The sequence below is a fragment of the Podarcis erhardii genome (assembly GCF_964252035.2).
Source record: "Podarcis erhardii genome assembly, chromosome: 7".
NCBI classification, from domain to species: Eukaryota; Metazoa; Chordata; class Lepidosauria; order Squamata; family Lacertidae; genus Podarcis; species Podarcis erhardii.
The window spans coordinates 9,042,679-9,059,975 of NC_138511.1; the positions used below are offsets into that span (position 1 = coordinate 9,042,679).

The window sequence follows — 17,297 nt, forward strand, 5'->3', positions numbered from 1 at the left end:
CCCACCAGAGCGGTACCTATTTATCTACTTGCACTTTGAGGTGCTTTCAAACTGCTAGGTTGGCAGGAGCGGGGACTGAAAAACGGGAGCTCACCCCGTTGTGGGGATTCAAACTGCCGACCTTCTGATCGGCAAGTCCTAGGCTCTGTGGTTTAACCCCACAGCGCCACCCGCGTCCCTTTTAATATTTCTCATATGGTAGTTTTATTTTTATTTTTTAGTGATCCTCAAATGGAGCTTGTGTGATTACTCACATGAGCCAATAGGTTTCCTTGATACCTGCTCCTTGATACAGTACCTATCAAGGGCAAATCATGTTTCTATGGCGCAGCCTATTTTAAGTCCTGGGGAAATGTAACATCTCCACAACAGATGTTTTCCCAGGAGGAAGGAGGTCTGGATCCTCTGAAAAAAAGGAGTAACCGCCTCACTGCACAAAGGAAGCGTTTCCTGCAGAGGGTCCTGAACCCAGCCCAACAAAAAGCCACCTATCCGGGGTTTGAGCAGAAGGAGGACAGCGAGGAGTTAATGGGAGGATTTGTGGGTTTGGAAGCAAGAAGGAAGGAAGGAAGGTTGGGTACCATTAACAGAGAAACCCATTAGAAAGACCAAAAGGAAAAAGAATCAGGAGAGCGCAATAGAGAGGAAAATCTAATATCAACTAGGGAAAAATAAATAGAGATTAGGGTGAACAAATTAGCTTTAATGGGCTCAGCACTAATACAAGAATAACGACAGAATTGCGAATGCCTCTGAGGGGAGATGGAATATGAGGCCAGAGCAATCATGCAGAGGGCAATAACAATTATGGAGGAAAGAAGGAAAGAAGGAAAGAAGGGAAGGAAAGAAAGAAAGAAAGAAAGAAAGAAAGAAAGAAAGAAAGAAAGAAAGAAAGAAGAGAGAGAAACTGTTTCCAAATGCTTTACATTTTTTGACAGGTAGGTTTTCAGCTTATTAATATGTCTCCCACTTCATAATATGTTGAACTGAAGACTCAATAATTCTGTCCTTCTACCTAAAGAGATATCTGCCAACATCTCTTGAAAATACTTCCTGGCACTTGTCATCACTATTTGAACCTTGGTGTGGAAGTAATGCAGTCCAAAGGGCAGACTATAGATCCCAGTTCTCTTCTTGAAAACCAAAAGGATTTGCCAATGCCGCTTCTGAAATTATTTATCTGTCTGAAATGCTGCCCTAAATCATGAACCCAGGGAAGTGCATAGGGTTTGGGAGGGCATCCAGCACAACCCCTTGCTCAAAGAAATGAATCCAGAGGTAAAGGTAAAGGTAAAGGGACCCCTGACCATTAGGTCCAGTCGTGTCCAACTCTGGGGTTACGGCGCTCATCTTGCTTTATTGGCCGAGGGAGCTGGCGTACAGCTTCCGGGTCATGTGGCCAGCATGACTAAGCCACTTCTGGTGAACCAGAGCAGCACACGGAAACACAATTTACCTTCCCGCCGGAGTGGTACCTATTTATCTAGTTGCACCGGTGTGCTTTCCAATTGCTAGGTTGGCAGGAGCAGGGACCGAGCAACAGGAGCTCACCCCATCGCGGGGATTTGAACCGCCAACCTTCTGATCAGCAAGTCCTAGGCTCTGTGGTTTAACCCACAGCGCCACCTGCGTGAGCCTCCCCAATAACACTCAGAAAAGGGCAAGCAAAACAGTGAAGGGGTGGAGCGACTCCCCTACATGAAAGATTGCAGCATTTGGGACTTTTTAGCTTAGAGAAAAGGTCATTAAGTTCGGTCACATGACTGAAGTTTGTAAAATGTACTCAGTTACACAGCACATAGTTAAACTATGGAATTCCTCCCTCCCCCCAGAAAATCCTCCAGTGATGGCCACCAACTTGGACAGCTTCAAAAGAGAATTAGACAAATTCATGGAGGAGAGAGCTATCAATGGCTACTAGTGCCCTCCAAGTCGGAGGCAGAAGTAACTCAGAATACCCTTTTCTGGAAGCTGCAGAAAGGGAGATTCCTGGTTGTAGGTCACCCACAGACATATGTTTGGCCACAATGAGAGCAGGGTGACTGGCCTGATCCAGCAAGGTCTTCCTATGTTCTTAATAAATGACTGCCCACCCTCTCCATGAAGAGAAAGTCCATCGCTACCCCACTTGCTTAACTGGTGTCAGGATCATTCCGCACTTGTTATCAAAAGATTGCTCCTAATGTTCAAACAAAATCTAACCTCCTGCACTCCTGTAATCTCTACTCTTGCCCTCTGGAGCAAACACCTTAAGATTAACCCTTTTTCAGCTCATGGGTCATTATCCTGCAGGGGCAACCATACCAGTGATGGGGTGGGACTTAGAGGTAAAACTGAGCAGGGGACCAGGTGTCACTTATGCAGTAGGCTACGTGCCAGTCGTGCAAAAGCAGAGCTTTCTTCACACACAAACTTCTCCATCCAGACAAGCGCAAGTGCTCTGACACTTCCCTCCAGCCCAAACTTAGCATAGCTTTGTTTGCTGCAAGTACCAAACCAAAACTTTCCTTTACCCTTACAATGAGTAGCCTTACCTGGCTTTCTCTCTGCACACCACTGAAATATATCTACTGTTCTCCAACAACAAAGAGGTCTGGAGAGGTACGTTTGACCCTAGGTCTAAGGCATGGGTAGGCAAACTAAGGCTTGGGGGGGGGCCCGGATACGGCCCTATTGTCTTCTGGATCCAGCCCACGGATGGTCTGGTGCCAGCCCCTCTCCAGAGCCCTTTCACGTGCAGCTCATCATCCCTCCGCCAGCCCCTGCCACTCGCAAGACGCAGAAGCCGCAGTTGGCTGAGCACCCCTCTCGAGCGGCCGCCATTTAAAGCAGCCCCTCTCTGGAGCCCTTTTGCACGCTGCTCATCATCCCTTGTTCATCCCCCCCAAAAAAACATAGTCCAGCCCCCCCACAAGGTCTGAGGGACAGTGGACCAGCCCCCTGCCAACCCCTGATCTAAGGTTTCTGACCCCTTCTCAGTCTTCTCTTCCCTTCTCCAGGCTAAACATATAGTGTAGTGGTGCCCGCCCTGTGGAACAACCTCCCATCAGATGTCAAGGAAATAAACAACTATCTGACTTTTAGAAGACATCTGAAGGCAGCCCTGGTTAGGGAAGTTTTTAATGTTTGATGTTTAATCGCCTTTTTTTATTATTATTAATACTCTGTTGGGAGCCACCCAGAGTGGCTGAGGAAACCCAACCAGATGGACGGAGTATAAATAATAAATTATTATTATTATACAATGCCTTAAATAATTATTCACGGGACTTGTTTTTTGTGAGAGGGATGTGCAGCCAAAATCAGAAATGCATGGCTGCTGGATAGTCACAGACAGGCGACTCTATGATGTCATATCCTCTAAACTTGTGTAGCAGGAAGGGGAACAATACAAACGAAATCTTTACTCCTTTCCTGTCACTGCACACACTTTTTCTTACCTACAATGGGATAGGATGTCTGTAAACTCTCGTCCAGAGAGCATACTCCATTTTGGACTATAACTTTTAAGGATGATTGCCTGTCTGATTTGCATCACTGATTTTCATCATTGTATGTGCTGAATCCTGCCAAGACTTTGGATGTGAGTAAATCTAACAATTTATTTACTTAAACAGCCTGAGAGTGATTTATTTGTTAAGAGGGAAACATAAACCAGGGAGAAGATAATCCAAGTCTGCCTAAAGCATCCTTGGATACCATAATTGCTATAGAAGCCTGTGCAACCTTATCCGAATAGCTTATAGAGATAAGCTAACGCAGCTGGAATTGGTATTTGCGTTCTCACACAAGCAGTGCATTTTTTTAAGAAAAAAGCAAGCAGGGGGAGGGGCCAGCACATGGGGGAGGGGTGTGGCCTGATGCCAAGGCTGGGCAGAGAGGGCGGATTAGCTGATTGACACTCCCTTGCCTGCCCACCTACTGAGGTTCTGCCGCCCAGGTGAAGAGGCCTTCACTGCCTGGCTTTGAGAAGAAGGCAGCAGGAGTCCAGGATCCTGTCAGAGCATCACGCCTCCTTCCCTAAGCTGGGCAAACACTCCCTGGGCTTTGAAGACACTCGAACTCAGGACAAAAGGGAGAAACGTGCTAAGAGGAAGGCAAGCTTGGCAAACCCTCACCGTGACCAACTCCCGCCCGGAAACCTATGTCCCCACTGTGGAAGGACGTGTGGATCCAGAATTGGCCTCCACAGTCACTTATGGACTCACTGTTAAAACCGTTTACAGATAGGTAGCCGTGTTGGTCTGCCATAGTCAAAACAAAATAAAAAAATTCCTTCCAGTAGCACCTTAAAGACCAACTAAGTTAGTTCTTGGTATGAGCTTTCGTGTGCATGCACACTTCTTCAGATACACTGAAACAGAAGTCACCAGACCCTTCTATATAGTGAGAAGGTGGGGAGGGGTATTACTCAGAAGGGTGGTGGGAATGGGTGATAGGCAGATAGCTGTGATGAGCCTGTTGCAATTCAGTAGCTGCTGAATTGCAACTCATTACCAAACTTAAAACCATGGAGAGACCTGGTCTGAACAAAGACATTGGATTCTTATCTCATTATACATGACAAAGCCATTTTTCACCTTCTCACCCCTTGCTTTTTCCTGCAAGACCTATTGCAGTCGTTAAGAGTCGTCAACAGGCTCATCACAGCTATCTGCCAATCACCCAATCCCACCACCCTTCTGAGTAATACCCCTCCCCACCTTCTCACTATATAGAAGGGTCTGGTGACTTCTGTTTCAGTGTATCTGAAGAAGTGTGCATGCACACGAAAGCTCATACCAAGAACTAACTTAGTTGGTCTTTAAGGTGCTACTGGAAGGAATTTTTTTATTTTGTTAAAACTGTGTTTATGGAAGACAATCTTAAGGTAAAGGTAAAGGGGTGCCTAACCAATAGGTCCAGTTGTGCCCGACTCTGGGGTTCCGGCGCTCATCTCGCTTTATTGGCCGAGGGAGCCGGCGTACAGCTTCCAGGTCATGTGGCCAGCATGACTAAGCCACTTCTGGTGAACCAGAGCAGCGCATGGAAACGCCGTTTACCTTCCCGCCGGAGTGGTACCTATTTATCTACTTGCACTGTGCTTTCGAACTGCTAGGTTGGCAGAAGCAGGGACTGAGCAACAGGAGCTCACCCCGTCGTGGGGATTCGAACAGCCGACCTTCTGATCGGCAAGTCCTAGGCTCTGTGGTTTAACCCACAGCACCACCCGCATCCCTTACTCATCTACAAATGATCACCAAAGAAGAAGAAGACACGGCATGGAAACCGAGGGCCCTTCCAGAGGCTGGTATTTTACTGTAGTAGATACTTTCTGCAACATGTTTTTGACGCAAGAATAGTGCATTAGTGGTGCATTTATTCCATGTTATAAGTTGGTCTTGGTGGAAGCTGACCCAACAGGGCAAAGGAGAACAGATAACGCAGAATCACTCCACAGTTTGTGCAGTTTGCCACCTGGATAAAGAGGAGGTCATGAGGATGTTCAAATATATAAAAGGATAGTCACATAGAGGAGGGAGAAAGGTTGTTTTCTGCTGCTCCAGAGAAGCGGACACGGAGCAATGGTTCCAAACTACAAGAAAGAAGATTCCACCTAAACATTAGGAAGAACTTCCTGACAGTAAGAACTGTTCGACAGTGGAATTTGCTGCCAAGGATTGTGGTGGAGTCTCCCTCTTTGGAGGTCTTTAAGCAGAGGCTTGACAACCATATGTCAGGAGTGCTCTGATGGTGTTTCCTGCTTGGCAGGGGGTTGGACTCGATGGCCCTTGTGGTCTCTTCCAACTCTATGATTCTATGATTCTATGTTGCTATGGTCCCAATTCCAGTCTGCCCAGGCAGTCACTGTGGCCAATAGCCAGGAAGGACAGTGGGAGCTGCGGTTCAGCAACAACTGAAGGTTGTTTCACCTACTTTCTCAGTTCATAGAATCATAGAATTGCAGAGGTGGAAAAGACCGTGAGGATCGCATCCGCTTCAGCACCATGGATGGGGCTGCAAAGAGCACAAAGACTGCGGCGCTTTGGGTAAAAGTAGGATAACCTCACCTCCCACCCAAGCCTGAAGAATTATATTTGTGGATGCTCTTGAAAATAGCAGCAGTAGGGACTCGAGGACGGGTCTTGCACTTGGTGGGGTCTGTGCATCTACAGGATGAACACGACAGAATTGTGTGGGCTTTGTTGTTCCCTCCCCCCAACCCCCCCCCAATATTTTTGAATGCTTCTCTTCACCACGTCAGCACCCCCGGGGTACGTGATTTCCCCTGATTGCTCGTTGCACTAGCCTAGCCCAGCAGAACTGTAAAAAGTTCACTTTCAAAGCAGCGCCCGCGGTATCCCTTGGGCTGGCGAGGGATTTCTTCCTGGAATGCGGTTTCTTAAGCCAGCGAGCCAATTGAGAAGGATTCGGGCATGGAATGGCTCCCAAACGGGAAATGCGCAGCAAAATCCTCCAGCTGCCGGGCTCTTGCAACCGAATTCCATCTAGACGCAAAATTGCATGAAGGACATTCGAAGGCTCGTCTGGAAGCGCCCAGCACCTCGCAGCGCCAGGTAGGAATTTGGCCTCGCCGGCCTCTCAAGCTGCGAGCTGGGGGGTCCCGGAGTTCTTTCTCATCGTCTTCGTCCCAGCATGTTACTTTCTCTGCTCTGACACCGCGCGAAATGCAGCAAATTTCGCGGGGTCTCAGAAGATCCGGAAACAGCAGAGAGGAAAAGAACTTTGATCAAGACCGATCGCTTCTCACTTGGTTTTTGCTCCTCGTGACGGACTTCCAGATCAGATTTCCTCGGCCCGACTGCCCAAGATCCCAACCAACATAACTGATCACAAGACGTAGCACATGCACACCATTTGAATAGCAGTACCCATCAACTTGGGGGGCGACGCGGCGACACCCACAAATGGGAGGGAGAAGGAACCTCAGCCCCTAGGAGTTGGTTCTTATTGCACCCGTCGCCCGCCAGCTGGCTTCAAGCAAGCCATTTCCATGGGGCAGCAGTCGGGGGGCAAACAGCTGGCGCCGAAAAACCGGGGTGTCCGCCTGGAGAAGACTGGGCATCGCAGGGAAAGTAAGGGCGGCCTCGCTTGCCTGCACAGCCAAAGCCAACGTCCCGGCCCCGTTGCCCTCTGGGCTAGAAACCAGCGGGTCATCCTGCACGTGTGTACCGTACCCGCATCCCAGGAGCTGCTAGGTCTTACGCGCCCTCCACTGTATCTCCCGGTGGAGCTCCGGTTCCGTTCTCTGTTGCATCGAGCACTGTTATTGTTTAGTCGTTTAGTCGTGTCCGACTCTTCGTGACCCCCTGGACCAGAGCACGCCAGGCACTCCTGTCTTCCACTGCCTCCCGCAGTTTGGTCAAACTCATGCTAGTAGCTTCGAGAACACTGTCCCACCATCTCGTCCTCTGTCGTCCCCTTCTCCTTGCGCCCTCCATCTTTCCCAACATCAAGGTCTTTTCCAGGGAGTCTTCTCTTCTCATGAGGTGGCCAAAGTATTGGAGCCTCAGCTTCAGGATCTGTCCTTCCAGTGAGCACTCAGGGCTGATTTCCTTCAGAATGGAGAGGTTGGATCTTCTTGCAGTCCATGGGACTCTCAAGAGTCTCCTCCAGCACCAGAATTCAAAAGCATCAGTTCTTCGGCGATCAGCCTTCTTTATGGTCCAGCTCTCACTTCCATACATCACGACTGGGAAAACCATAGCTTTAACTATACGGACCTTTGTTGGCAAGGTGATGGCTCTACGAGCACAGTAGCCGCGCCTGTTGCTCTTTGACAAGTTTCGCTCACATTCCCTCTTTGCCAGTTGTATAAATAAACAAATAAATAAAGGCAGTGGATCTGGCGCCACGGACTTCCGAGGGCATTTGCTCCCTCCTTATTCCAACATGGGATGGAATCAAGACGTGTTCGACTCCGTCTTAAAAGTCAGAAAAGCAAATTCGCTCCAGCGCGCCGGTCATCACCAGACAGGAGTGCCAATCTTGGCCCCGCGACCGTCGGTGCCTGGGACCATGGGTACCCTGGCACCGAAATCTGTGTGTGCCCGGTCCCTTCATGGAGAATTTTGTGGGTGCTCGGGCACCCAGGGCCCCACGAAGTTGGCACCTATGTCACCAGAGGTTCTGGAAAAGCCGAATCTTGTCAGAACCCGAAGGGCGGCAGACAGGAGCCTGAAGGTGGTCGCTGTCGAGGCAAGAGGGCGACGCAGCCTCCCCATTTTATGTCGGCTCTTTTATTTATTTTGTCATTGAACCATTTTGGGTGCAGAGGTTGCCTCAGAGGAAGACGGAAACACCGGGCACCTTTTCATTCAAGCTGCTTGCGAGGCCCGCGAGAGAAACACGACGAGACCAATCCAAAATAAAAGGGTTGCGCCTCGCTCCCAGTCCCACCAGCGCCTTCCCGCCCCTTGGACCTGGGAGCGGCCGAGCCCAGCTAAAGACCCGAGCCCCGGGGACGGATCCGTCTCCTCTGCAAGGGGGTTGCCGAGGTCTTGAAGAGATGTTAGGGTTGTCCGGATGCCGCAGCGAGAATCTTGTACAAATGCCCCGTTTGCGCCTGGGGCAGAAGGAGCGCTTGGGACTGTGTGGCGGAAAAATGCGCCATAAGAACTCCTGCAATATACCGACAGTCTTCATAGGAGACTTCGACGTGGACAGCGGGGACCATTCAGATGATCTTGTTATATATTTATTGAATTGATCGATTGATTTTACTTCCGCTGTGGCCAAGCTAGGTCTGCAAAAGGGCTCCGCCTGAGCGTTTCCTTCATGCAGAAATATTCCGAGTGGGACGAGATCGTTTGGGTCAGTTGGAGGCAGAAATTATTCCGAATGCCAGCTGCTAGAAAGCGCAGCAAGGGAGAGGTCGCTTGTGGTCGAATCCTGCCGGCGGGTTTCTCTGCCAGAATACGATGCTGGACTTGATGGGCCTCTGGCCGGATCCAGAATGCAGGCACTTCTTATGCTTTTACGTCTCCAAGAAAACGGCCGCTGAAATTGTGAGACGGAATTTTGGAGATGGAAGCGGACGCCTCGAGGGCCCTCCTTGTTTGGGGGAAAGGAAAAAAGGGAGCCCTTGAAAGAGAAGGGAGGTGGGGCGGGACGGAGCGATGGTCAACGAGAAGGCAGGCCTGGGACTGCAAAACCGACGTGGCGGGCCGGACGGAGCGTCCCTCCGGTCCCTTCGCAGCCGGTGCGGTGGCACTGGAGGCCCCGGAGCCCCGTCGTTGCCAGCCGCCGCCGGTCTCCCTGCTTCTCCCTACGGGAGAGAGGGGGCCTCGGCCCGCCCAGAAGCCTCCCGGGGCGAAGCGGGACTTGCTTCGGATTCGAAAGAAGCACCGGCGAGCGCGCGAACCGGAGCACGTGGCCCGAAGCAGCCGAGTGGATGGGATTCGCAACGCCCCGCGATCCAGTCTGGAAGGGCTGGAGACTTGACTCAGGGGATCAGACGCGCCTCAGTCCGAAGAGGCCGACACGTGGCAGCGGCTGGACTCCTTTGAACCTGCTTTTTTCTGAAACGTAATGTCTGGCCCAGCATTCACTCGAATATGAACTTCTTTAGGGGGGAAAAGTGTTGCTCAGCGGGCAACGGACACTGAATTAGCTGGGCGACCCAATGCTGCAGTGAGTTGCCATATTGGGGCAACCCTGAGAGTTTTTGTAGCGCCGAGAAAGAAGCAAAATTTTGACCTCTAAAATCCTAAATGGTTGCACAACTGGTGGGGTACAACAACAACAACAACAACAACAACAACAACAACAACAACAACAACAACAACAACAACAACAAATAATAATAATAATAATAATAATAATAATAATAATAATAATAATAATGGCGAACCGTGCAGCAAAAGCAGCAATACCCCACATCCAAATTTCTCGCTAACGGAAACTAAATTTTCCCTTTTCTTTCCAACCCACCGCTGGCAATTCTCCCGCGCTCTGCCTCCTGAGAAATCTCATAGTTGCTCTCCGAGTCCGAGAAGACGAAAATGCAAATAATACGGAAATTGATGACCAGTGGAGATCTCGGGCACCTGCATGGGCGTAGCCAGGATTTATGTTGGGGGGCAGAACCTCAGTTAGTAAAGTATATGTACTGATTTACTTGATTTAAGGGGCAGCTACCCCCCCTGCCGCACCTTGCCTACGCCAATGGGCACCAACTAGGAGCCCAGTTGAATATCGGCTCAGGATGAAACGAAAATACTGCGTTGGCCCCACTTGGTTGGCCAGCGAGCCACAGACCTGACACTCAGCCGGCAAAGGCCTCGCGGCGGCCTTTCTGCCTCCAACCCCGCAAATGTCTGGACAACTTGGAAAAGGGGCCCCGTGCTGGCCAGGTGGGCGGGCTGCGACTCCCCCCGCGCGCTCAGAGGTGTGCGCGGGGCGCGCCAGACCCCGCTGATCCCGATCCACGTTCCCCGCACGTCGAAACTTTGCAAGGGTGAGAAGAAGGAGGTGCGCTTCGTGTAGCAGCCCAGCTCCCTCTCCGCCCCGGGGCTCAGCCCCACATGGAGTGAAGAAGCGGCTGCTTTGCGCAACAGCTTCACCCCCCAAAAAGCAGGGGATCTGGAGGTGGCTACGTGGGAGGCCCAGGGGAGTTTGAAGGGCAGGCGAGCCCTTCACTCCAAGCTTGTGCATTTGTGGGGCAGGGGCTGGAGGAGGCTTTCTCCGGTGCCCCTGGGTGGGGCGAGTCGGTCAGGAGCGACCCCCCCTCTCCGGCCACAGAGGACGCCTTTGCCTCCCTCCGCAAGCGGACCAAGGCTAGCGCAGAGGCGGATTCTTGCGCCCCGCTTGGCGAGGCGGGTGAGAGCCCAGCGACTCGCTCGGGCTGCTAGCTATGGGGCTCAGCCGCCCCCCTTGTGTGGGCCCTCCCCGCAAGCCTGGCTGGCCGCGGCAGGGGGGCGCCCGGGCTGGCCTTGGGCGCGCGCAACTTCCGCGCAGGAGGGCCGGGAATGCCCTGCCTTCTCGTGCGCGGCGTCGCCCTCCCGGACCTCCTTCCCCAACGCGCGTGGGGCGAGGGGGCTGGAAGAGACTGGCAGCCCAGCTGGGGGGGGGCGCAGTTGGGGCGCCAGTTGGGAGTGGGAGGCATGCAGCCGGGGGGGGAGGCTCTTCTCTCACCCGCCTTACAGGTTGGGAGTGGGCGAGTGGCTCCCCCACTCCCTCCCACCCTGCTCCCTGCCCCACCGCCACGGGAAAGCTTACCTGAGCGGATGGAGTTATGGGGCATGGCTTGGCCGGCTCGTCGGGGGGCGGGCGAGAGGCCGCCGGGTCCTTTTCCTGGAGGGATCCGAAGCCCTGCTCTTGCTGCTGGGGGAGAGAAAGCGAGAGCGGCCTGAGGAAAGGTGGGGGGCCGCCCCAGCAAAGGGCACTTTTCGGGGCACCTGCCGGCCCTGACTTGGACGCGCGTGTTTCAGTAAGCAGACCTCGGAAGCACCCAAGGCGAGGAGGGCCAAGGGTTCTTGGAAGGGCCCCCAGTACCCATTTCTCGACGACCCTAGGATTTGAGAAGGTCCCCGGGGAGCTGCGTGGCCCTGGCACCTCTCCACCCCATCCCCGCGCGGGTCTCCTGCCTCTGGTGCCCCAGGAGGACCCTTTACCTGGTCGCCTCCACCGGGGCCAGCCGGAGAAAGGAGCTCCTGGTCCTGGGCGGCTTCTCCGGCCGTTTTGTCCCCAGGAAAAGAGGCATGGCAAGCTGGTTTTATCCACACAGCCCCCTCGCAGCTCTGCCTCGGCAAGCGAAGAGGCGCTGGATTGGCTGCCTGGGGTTTTGGAGGGGGAGAGAAAGCAGGGGGGTCATGGCTGAGTGCTTTTAAGAGTTAAAAAGAACTGCTCAGGAGCTGTTGTGAAAGAAACCAGGCAGGAGGGGAGGAAAGCAAAGCAAGGCTTGGCCTGGCCTGGCCTGGTGGGGAGAACTCCTTCCTGGATCCACATTACCTGGCCTGGACTGCTAGGCCCAGCTGTGGCCCCCACTGACAGCCAGCCCAGGCCAGGCTGGGGCAGCAGAGAGTGCCTGTTGCGGTGGGACGCCTACATGTGCCCTTGCATAACACACGGAGCCACCTCACTCAGTATTGCTTGCACTGGCTCACCCTGGGTTTCCAGGCACCGGTAGTGGAAGGGCGAGGAGCAGAGACACGTACCTAGAACTGTAGAATTGTAGAGTTGGAAGATGACGAGGGTCATCTTGTCCAACCCCCTGCAATGCAGGGATCTTTCACCCAACGTAGGGCTCAAACCTGGAATGAAGAGTCTCATGGTCTGCTGACAGAGGTTCCATTGTGCTCCTGGCAAGGAGATGTTGGCTGCCCAGAACAGCCTGGGGAGATCGCAGACAGGCAGGTAAGCTCCTAGCCACTCTGAGCCAGAGTAAAAAGGTAAAGATGAAGGGACCCCTGACCATTACGTCCAGTCGTGGCCAACTCTGGGGTTGGGGCGCTCATCTCACTTTATTGGCCGAGGGAGCCGGCGTACAGCTTCCGGGTCATGTGGCCAGCATGACTAAGCCGCTTCTGGCGAACCAGAGCAGCACATGGAAACGCCGTTTACCTTCCCACCGGAGCGGTACCATTTATCTACTTGCACTTTGACATGCTTTTGAACTGCTAGGTTGGCAGGAGCTGGGACCGAGCAACGGGAGCTCACCCCATTGCAGGGATTCAAACCGCCAACCTTCTGATCGGCAAGTCCTAGGCTCTGTGGTTTAACCCACAGCGCCACCCGCGTCCCTCTGAGCCAGAATTGCACAATTTCTGCATCCTTGATGGGGGCCAACTCGCCTGGTGAGGAGGGGCAAAAGTCCATCAGGATCTACTGCTAGATTGCTGACAGATCTGCTGAATCAGTAAAGGATTTCTGATTCCCTCTAGAAACCAGAAGAAGCTGTTGTCAGTTAGGTGTCTGGGGCCCCTGATCTGCAGCAAGTCACATGTAGCTCCGTTCTGGTATGTGGAGGTGTGTGACTCAGGGGCGCAGTCTGTGCTTGGCTCCACCCTTTGAGCAGCTGCCCTCAAGCTACTATTTTGCAGCTGTCACCAGCTGGTGGACCACTCCATTCTGCTTAATATAATAAGTGTGAAGTCTGCAGAACAGAAAGGATGAGAGAAATGGCAGCAGATGAGGTGAGGTCACATAACACAGCACAACATGGACCAGGGTACTTTTAGCGAAATCGCCATAGCACTGGAGGGGGAGGGCTGTGCTACGAAATGCAGAATAGCTCTGTTTTTTTTGGGGGGGGGGGTTGAAAAAAAGCAAAATTTCTGTACCATTTGATTGTAACAAAACCTCTAAAGAATTTACAATAAATTGCTGTAAATACAATGAATATGCTGTGCCCTAGCTGCGTTTTCTGGATCAAGCAAAAGGGAAGCACCACATGGCACATATTTAATCTTGAATTAGGGACGTGGGTGGCGCTGTGGGTTAAACCACAGAGCCTAGGATTTGCAGATCAAAAGGTCGGCGGTTCAAATCCCCGCAACTGGGTGAGATCCCGTTGTTCGGTCCCAGCTCCTGCCAACCTAGCAGTTTGAAAGCACGTCAAAGTGCAAGTAGATAAATAGGTACCGCTCTGGCGGGAAGGTAAACGGCGTTTCCGTGGGCTGCTCTGGTTCGCCAGAAGCGGCTTAGTCCTGCTGGCCACATGATCCGGAAGCTGTATGCCGGCTCCCTTGGCCAATAAAGCGAGATGAGCGCTGCAACCCCAGAGTCGGCCACAACTGGACCTAATGGTCAGGGGTCCCTTTAATCTTGAATTTACTAATGCCTGAGCAAGGTCTCCCAGTCCAGGAATGGCTGTCATACCAGGACAGCTGGAAAAAAGTGTTTCTAGCCACTGAGGCTACCTGGCCCTCCAGTGCCAGAGCCAGCTCCAGAAGCACTGCATGCCCAGGGGCGCCGACTTATAAAAAATATTGGGGGGGCCCATACCGGGGTCCTGCCCCGGGAAGTTTTCTAAATTTTAGATGAAAATTAGTGAGTTTTAAAGTTTTTTAAAAGTATTTTAGAGTCATGTGATCAACATTAGAACCCCGAAAACTCGACTCTCTATAACTCCACACTCCGGGAAACTCGACAAGCTTCAGCAAAAGGAACTCGAAGCCTCCGGAGCGCAGCAGGGGAAAAGTGCGTCCTATAGAGCGAAAAATATGGTATTTTGTGTCATCCAAGGATCCTTGCAGCTACCCCGCTGCTAGTCCCTCCAACACCTTCCCTGAGAAGGAGGCATTTGCCATTGGTTGGCAGTTATTCCCACCCAAGATGTCCAGGGAAGCTTTCTTTAGGAGTGGCCTGGTTTTTGTTTTTTTATAATGTATTTTTATTAAAGATTTTCTTGATTTACAAAAGTATGTGCAATGTCTCTCTCTCGTCCCCCCCCCTCCATGTAACATTTTTACAAATCAGTTTCATTTGTTGAAACATTAGGAAGAAAAGGGGGAGAGAGGGGGGAGGATGGGTGGGGTTGGGGTCGGGTGGCGATGTTCCTATTTTATTTAATATATGTAGGGTTTGGTGTCAGCGTTGCTTGTGCAGGTTCTCTGCTGTTCGCTTGTGTTCCTTTGGTGGTGAGAGAGGTTGGGGTTGGCCTAGGGTGTGGTTGTTCATTTGTGGTTGGCTGTGGTGGTCTTCAGTGGCGTAGCGTGGGGGGTGCAGGGGGGGCCGGCCGCACCGGGCACAACATCTGGCGGGGGGCGCTCGCCGCCCCCGGAGTCGCCAAAGAGCCTCAGGCGCAGGCTGTAGCAGAGCCCCATGTCTCGCAGAACCGACGAGCTGTGCGCGCGTCCAGGCTGAAGGCATCCGGCAGGCAGCGGGTCTCAGCGCTCGCCGTGGTCCCCGCGCGTCAGGGCCACGGAGGGCGCGCCAGGCAGCCCCTCCTCACAGCCCCGCTGCTGCAGCTGCTGGGCCATGTTGCATTTTCCTCGCCTCTCTGCCCTCCTCCTCCTCCGGGCAAGCAGCATCGTTTGGGCGGCAGCGCCAGCGGCAACTCGCCTCAGATCACCTGACACGGACCCACTGCCGCCGCCGTGGCTACCTCTGCCTTATCGTAAATACCCCAGCCCAGGCAGCAGCAAGAAGAAGCTGGCAGCGGCGGCAGGTTAGGGGTTAGGGGCGCAAATTACTTGCCTTGCCCCGGGTGCTGACAACCCACGCTACGCCACTGGTGGTCTTTGTTTTCATGTGTGAGTGGGGTGGCCATATTGATTTGTATGCTGTTGGTGGATTTTTGTCATTGTCTTGTTGGGCTGTGTGTGTGATAAAGGGGAGTGGCCTGGTATTTTGAGGGTCAGGCCTGGTTTGGGAACTGCGTGAATGAACTTTATCAAAAGTTGGGCGATGGAGTGAGCCCCTGTTGCCCTTACTCAATCTCTCAGTGGTTTTGGGTACCACTGACTCTGGCATACTCCCGAGGTGGGTATCACAAGCACTGGACTGTAGTGGTTTCATTCCTACCTATGCTGTCGAGTCCAGAGTAGCACTGAGTGTGCTTTGACTCCCTGGAGCTTGTGTTGTGAGGTTCCACTGGGCACTATTTTGTCCCCAACACTGTTTAAAGTCTCCCTGAAGCCACCAGTCTCTAAATATTTTCACATAAATAAATAACTGGTTAGAACTGCAATGTAATACCACCAGGTGCATGAAGAGCATAAGGAAATGGTTAAGCCACAGGAACAGAACAGCTGATGGCATTGCAATCAAGGGTAACCTTGAGGCATTCTATACAATATGCTGAATATAGCCCCACCCCCTGCTGTTTTATTTATTTTTTACCTGCATACCTATTCCAGGTAATATATTCCAAGCTATATTACTTCGAAACTTTTGGGAATTACAAGGAAAGAACTACCTAAAGTGTACAGAAATTTATTCATGTATGCGACTACAGCGGCAAGAATGTTCCTCGCCCCAAAATGGAAAGAAGAAGAAGAAGTCCCAGCAAAAGAAGAATGGATACAAAAATTTATGGAATATGCAGAAATGGCGAAACGTACCGGAAAAATCAGAAGTCAAGATAACAAACTTTTTAAAATAAAAGAATGGAAATTGTTTATTGAATATTTACAAATAAATTGTAAACAGATAAGAACATTGGCAGGATTACTGTAATAACCTGCAGTTTTATAAGAGTATATATTTAAAGTAGATGAATAAATGAGTGAATTAACTTAATTTGGATATGCAGAAAATATTAAAAATAAATTTAAGGAACCACAGAAAGAGGGGGAAGGGAGTCAAGTTTTGAATTGTTAAAATGATTATAAAATTATTGAAATGTATAAAATTGAAGGGACGCGGGTGGCGCTGTGGGTAAAAGCCTCAGTGCCTAGGACTTACCGATCGAAAGGTCGGCGGTTCGAATCCCCGCGGCGGGGTGCGCTTCCGTTGCTCGGTCCCAGCGCCTGCCAACCTAGCAGTTCGAAAGCACCCCCGGGTGCAAGTAGATAAATAGGGACCGCTTACTGGCGGGAAGGTAAACGGCGTTTCCGTGTGCTGCGCTGGCTCACCAGAGCAGCTTCGTCACGCTGGCCACGTGACCCAGAAGTGTCTCCGGACAGCGCTGGTCCCCGGCCTCTTAAGTGAGATGGGCGCACAACCCTAGAGTCGGACACGACTGGCCCGTACGGGCAGGGGTACCTTTACCTTTTTATAAAATTGAAAACCATGAAGAAGAAGAAGAAGATGAAGAAGAAGAAGAAGAAGAAGAAGAAGAAGAAGAAGAAGAAGAAGAAGAAGAAGAAGAAACATTACTTGGAAACTTGGGATTTGTGAGATTAATAAGGAGGAGGGTTTGCTGCCTTACTCACCCTGTTGCCAAAATTCCACAGGAGCCTAACCTTCTTGTCACTTGCAGCTGAGACAATTCATCAGCTGGGAATCCCCTTATGTTCATACTGCCTTGCAAGCTTCCCCTAACTATCTCAGTTGTCTAGGAAATAACCATTTGGTAGGATCAGCCTTGTCTTTGTGGCCTGGGTGTTGGTGCCTTCTCTGCTGGACTGAGTGCTTTCAGGAAGGGATTGCTCTTTGCTAAGACCAAACCATCAGCGATGTCAGGGAAAAAAAAGGGCAATTCCATGACGCCCTCTCTTGTGAGGAGCCCTACTGCCATTGCCAACTGTCTGAGGAAGGAAGTGTGTGATAGGAGCACCCCTGTCCTCCTGGCCGGGCCTTGGTCATCTGCTCTGCTCCTGGATCCAGTGGGGTGGAATTTCAGGGAGAATTGTTCTCCTACATGGCCAGAATCTGTGCAGACTGCATGACTGTGGTAGAACTGCTGCTTG

At 51.7% G+C, this 17,297-nt stretch overlaps 1 protein-coding gene across 6 annotated transcripts in view; it reads right to left on the minus strand.

The window, feature by feature from the left end:
• The window catches only part of PAX8 (paired box 8), a 39,179-nt gene extending 27,480 nt beyond the window's left edge, over nucleotides 1–11,699 (minus strand). For 4 of the 6 annotated variants that reach the window (XM_081868494.1, XM_081868492.1, XM_081868493.1 and 1 more), the window contains exons 1-2: nucleotides 11,497–11,676; nucleotides 11,221–11,325 (exon numbers count right to left, since the gene is read on the minus strand). In XM_081868494.1, the coding sequence (XP_081724620.1) occupies nucleotides 11,221–11,325; nucleotides 11,497–11,500 (109 nt within the window). In that variant the 5' untranslated portion in view covers nucleotides 11,501–11,676. Of the gene's footprint in view, nucleotides 1–11,220; nucleotides 11,326–11,496 lie in introns of all 6 variants that reach the window. The other 2 variants (XM_081868495.1, XM_081868496.1) reach the window with 2 other exon arrangements.
• Nucleotides 11,700–17,297: the final 5,598 nt, after the last annotated feature.